At 38.3% G+C, this 5,151-nt stretch overlaps 1 protein-coding gene across 1 annotated transcript; it reads right to left on the bottom strand.

Moving 5' to 3' along the window:
• Positions 1 to 1,549: 1,549 nt before the first annotated feature.
• Positions 1,550 to 4,719, bottom strand: LOC104941661 (neural cell adhesion molecule 1-like; the record flags this gene model as incomplete). The annotated part of the gene is made up of 3 exons (XM_010766791.1): positions 1,550 to 1,910; positions 2,665 to 2,835; positions 4,623 to 4,719. Coding segments are annotated over 3 exons (468 nt in total), but the record flags the coding sequence as incomplete, so codon positions are not given.
• Between the last annotated feature and the right edge of the window lie 432 nt (positions 4,720 to 5,151).

Genomic DNA, 5,151 nt, shown 5'->3' with positions numbered 1-5,151 from the left:
TGTGTGTGTGTGTGTGTGTGTGTGTGTGTGTGTGTGTGTGTGTGTGTGTGTGNTAAATGTTGTATGTGACGGGACTACGGATGGAAATTAGCTCAAAAGCTAAAATCCGGCATGTTTACGTTTTAAAGCATTATTGGTTTTAAATGTTCATCAATGTGCACTGTCCCTCTTCAAATAAACGATTACATGAAAAAAAAAAATGAAATGGAAGGTGAGCAATTAGAGATGCAGCACTTCATTTTTTAAGTGCTGCCTGATGCATACGACAGACGGATGAGCAAATGGATACAAATATAGGCGATCAAATCAACATATGAGGAGATGATCAACACGCAGACAACACTGAATCATGTCTGACAATGAAAATGGGATCAATTATGACTGGTCAACAGGCACATTCGATGTGAAGCCAAGCGGGTGATGCAGCTTCTCTTCCAAAAACTCTCCTCCACAGCCAACAGAGGGCGCTCACAACTCAATAATGGCTTTCAGATTCACTTCCAGGCTGCCATTTGAAGAACTGAGGAATAATTCTCCGTTCAATTGTTCGCAAACACATAATGGGAGTACTAAAGTGCTGTAGACGGCAGATGTTTCTTTCGTTCATTGTGAGACATGTGTGACCTGTGTGAAGAGATGGGGGCAATTGAATGTGTAAAATAGCCAGATTGTGTGAAACGATTTGGAGAAGGAGACAAAAATGTTTCTTGAATTCTTAGATTTCAACTTCCTATCATGGAAAAAAAACTGATTGAGGTAGTTTCCTGCTGTTGGCTCCTTAACACACACAACTAACTTGGAAAAGGAAAAAGCTTGAGTGAAGACTGAAAATTCACCAGTTTTTCCACTGAACTTTTGCAATAAAATAAACTCTTCGGTACGTAGCACTTACAAAGGGTTTGCCTTTAAGTGAAGCTAATGCAGCAGCACTTCATCTGATTGGGCTAATAAAAAGGAAAATGTACCTGCAGGATTCTTGCTTTTGAGTTTGTTTCTTCATGGTTGAACGCACTTATTGTAAGTTGCTTTGGATAAAAGCGTCAGCTAAATGTAATGTAATGAGAAGACACTGCTGGAAACAGTCTCAGTGCAGACGCTGTGTGGCTGTCCAGCAGCTGACTGCACTTCACCGAGTGTTTATAGATCAGTGTTGGGATAGACAAGCAGTTGTTTTTTTTAAATTATTAGTGAATTTGTTGAACATGTCAGAAACCTTTTTTTTTATTTGTATTTTTATATAATAATAATTATAACAAAGAGATGCAAAAAAAAAAAAACGTTCAAGGTACAACAAAATTCAAATAAATAAATTCTCAAATAGTCTCTGTCATGTTCAACAGGGGCAGGAAGAAGCTTAAAAAACATTTCTGGTCCTATCCCCTCTAGCTTAAATTGTTCTTGAAAATAAAAGATTAGGTCATCGTCATCAGCGTCACGTTGAAAACAAATAATTTAGTTTTACAAAACAACCAAAAAAGAAATAACTTTTACAATGACAAGAAATAAAAACATGAGTTCCCGCTCATAACCATTCATGATTGGGTTTCTAAATAATAGTTTTAGTTTAGATAGACTTGTACAATATTTCAGCTCATCATTACTGTTATTCCACAGGTCAACACCTTTTGTTGTGATGCACTGAAGTTTTGAATTTGTTCGTATGGAAGTTTTTAAAAAAAATGCAGTTTCCTCTCCATAGAAGAGAGGACTTCAGGTGTTGTGTTTGTGAGGACGAGGGTGTGATAAAGGCTCCACAGTGTGCTGTAAACTGAGAAACTTACGGACAGGCTTCGTCTTGAAGAACTTGGGGAGGCTGCTCTCCCCCTCCCCCTTTCCGTTGATGGCGTACAGCCTCACCTCGTAGCTGGTCTCTGGCTTCAGACCTGTGACAGTGGCCTCAGCGCTGAAGCCTGTAACAACGATCAGAGGCAGAGCAATCCCTGTTGAGAACACCTTGATCCCAAGCGGTGAAACAAACTCACTCCCAGTTCAAACAGTGCGTGTATAAACAATAATTAATTCCATCACGGGTAAACACTGATTAGCTGGATTCTCGTTTCATTCCAACAATGTTCAAACAGATAAGTCTATTTAGAGATGGTCTAAAAGGTCTGAACCAGGTATACACAGAAATAACTGACAGCTGTCTCATAATCATGAATACATTACTTTTGGGAACTGGATTACTTTATATTAATGATAAATAAATGGCTATTTTCTAATATTGCGAATGTTTATTTATGTAATAATTGTCTAATTTGACGTTAATGTATTATTTAGTTTTCCACTATATAATGAAAGTTAATAAAATGTCATTTAATTCAGGGTACTTGCATACTTCGCACACTTCTAGATATTTATAAGACTAACAAAGGAAGTGTGGCGCCATTTCTACTGCCAGACAAATGCATGTTATTGAAATAGATACATTCTTAATTAAATCTAATCGTTACGATATTACCATGAATCTACACGTGATTTATATTATGGTATAGGATGCAATGAACTGAGTTTCAGTGTAATGCATGACATGAAAGAAAATATAAATATATCTCGAAATGATTTTGTTTGAATTGCAACTTGCTTGAAATCCCTAATCACTTTCCTCCTAAAAAAAAAATCACATTTCACACCATTATTTTTTGTTTGGTTTTGTGTTCTTACCATCATCGACTGCATAGGCGCGGTGCAACCAGGTGCCTCGGCCCTGCATCCTCCACTCCGCCCTGTACTTCAGGACAGAAACCCCCCCGGTGGACTCGGGCTCCCCAAACTCGATCTGTGCCGAGGTGGAGAAGGGCCTGACCTCGCTGAGGAATGGAGCTGATGGCACCTCTGGTAAAGCAAAGCAAATGCAGTGTTTTTATAACAACTGTAACGTTTTAGGACGCCAATGCTGCCAAACTCCATTGTTCTGTTATAATAACAGACTGAACTCACAGGTCATAACAGTCAGAAACCCATCGAGAAAAACAGCTTCGGCTTTGTGAGAAACGCCTGATTTGTGACCGTGCTGCTGTTTCTCAAGCACTGAACGCTGCAGACGCTTGACTACTTCAGAAAATAAAAACAGTAGGAAAACAATCAAATGCTTCTGTGATGAACAGATTCAAGATAAATCAGAAAATAGTTAGCGGCTTGTTGAAGCTTTAAGGAAAAAAGCTTTAGGGGTGTTGCTTATTATGCATCTTTGAGCTGGAAAAATTAAGACATGAGAAGCATTCAGACACCTTTCAAATATACAATGTAAACATCCATAATTTATAACAGCTGTTATTCATTGAGATGTTTTTCTATGACATCATAAATGTTGCATTTGTAGAGAAAATGTCTGAACTGTAGTATACACAATTCATTGATGAATCTCTCATCCTCTTCTCATTATACATGCTCCCCTTGGGCACCATAACAAACCATTACAATGTTGAATATCACTGTTACGTTGTTGAGCCACAATTGTATATTTCCATTTCAAATGAAAACCAGTAACTTTTGTACCTGTCTCAATGAGGTAAACAATTGGATGAATGATAACTTTTATTTAAAGAAACTAGCAAAAAAACTGAAATTCTACAAGTAGGTCCAAAATCAGAACGGCAGAGAGTAGAGTCAGTTATCTCCAGCATGTCCAAGTATTAAAAACACAAGTTACCAATCTGGTGGTCATTTTAGACATTTTTAAACCATTTTCTCTTTGTTTTTAACTTGTTCCTCACTCTTTATTTTGTAACTGCTTACTCTGTAAAGCACTTCGGGCTGCATCTTGCATGAAAGGGGCTATATAAATAAAGTCTATGATTATTATTATTATTAGCATTCAAGTTATATGATGAAAACAAAAAAATGACATCCACCCACCACCACGGATCCCTCTATTTGATGGAAAATTACAATGTTTCAAAAACTGTGGCCGGCTGTTATAAATTCACACAGTCTGGCGTGAGCTCAGCGCTGTATTGAATGACTTTGATCTGCGAATTGAAAGCACTGCGATTACTGCAGTTGCTCGTGTTGGCTTTGAGGGAAGATTGTGGATTCATTTTCTTCAGATTGTGGCCTAAGAGTGCCATTAACTCTCTGCCCCTCCGCTCCATTTGTCTAATGCGTTGGTGAATATACAGCTGCGGGTGAGTTGATGGTACAGTACAATCAAATGTTGTCCGTTTGATAAAGTGTATTTTAATTCTTAAATACACACAAACTCCTGGATCTGCACAATAATATATTCCGTTTTCATTTCTTTCAATACTAAATAAAATCCTCAGAACCGCTGTAGTTTTCTAAACAACCAGAGGGAAGGAACGTTGAATTATCCAATGTTGGTTTTTTCACCTAAATCTACCATCCATCCAAACAAACACAGCTCTGTGTGATCTCACGTTACGGTAGATGTTTTGGTCTAATGTGTTGTGAATATGGGTGAAATCTCTTTGTTAAGCCTGAAGCCAGAAAAGCTTTGTAATTGAATTCATGCGCTACAATGAAATGGGATTCTTTGTGTTTTGTTACTACTGAAAAACATTGTCCTATGTATTTACAGAAAGTTCACGCCTGACATATCATCCATAATTCCTTCAAACAGCACAAATACATTCAAAACTAAAGCTCAGAGAGTCACTGACCGGCCTGGATGAGCAGGAACTCTTTGGACTCGGTGCCCATCTCATTTGAGGCGCTGCAGTTGTAGCTCCCAAAGTCATTCTCTGACTCAGGGGTTATCTGGAGAAGAAAAACAAAGCAACAAAATGAAGGGCAACATAGCAAAACAGATAAACAAAGTTGAGTGTCAAACACTCTGAAGGTCACCTTTTTATTTGTCCATTACAGTAGCCTATTTGTATTTGTTGCTGTGAGCTCTCCTGCTGCTGAATTATTCATTAGATTTATTTTTTTCACAATGGAGCTGAAAGAAAACGCCCCTCACTCGGAGTCTCATGAAATGTTGATGACACAAGGGGTATGTGTGTGTGTGTGTGTGTGTGTGTGTGTGTGTGTGTGTGTGTGTGTGTGTGTGTGTGTGTGTGTGTGTGTGTGTGTAGGGGTATTGCCCGAGACGTAGTGAGAGTCAGAAGTTCTTTTCGGAGTTCGGTGGACAAGCGAGTACAAATGACTGACAGGAATAAATAAATAAAAAATAAGATTGGAAAATAG

Source organism: Notothenia coriiceps, unplaced genomic scaffold, assembly GCF_000735185.1.
Source record: "Notothenia coriiceps isolate Sejong01 unplaced genomic scaffold, NC01 NC01_scaffold00003679, whole genome shotgun sequence".
NCBI lineage: Eukaryota > Metazoa > Chordata > Actinopteri > Perciformes > Nototheniidae > Notothenia > Notothenia coriiceps.
Note: the sequence above shows the minus strand (reverse complement) of the source record. Positions and strands in the feature narration are given on the sequence as shown.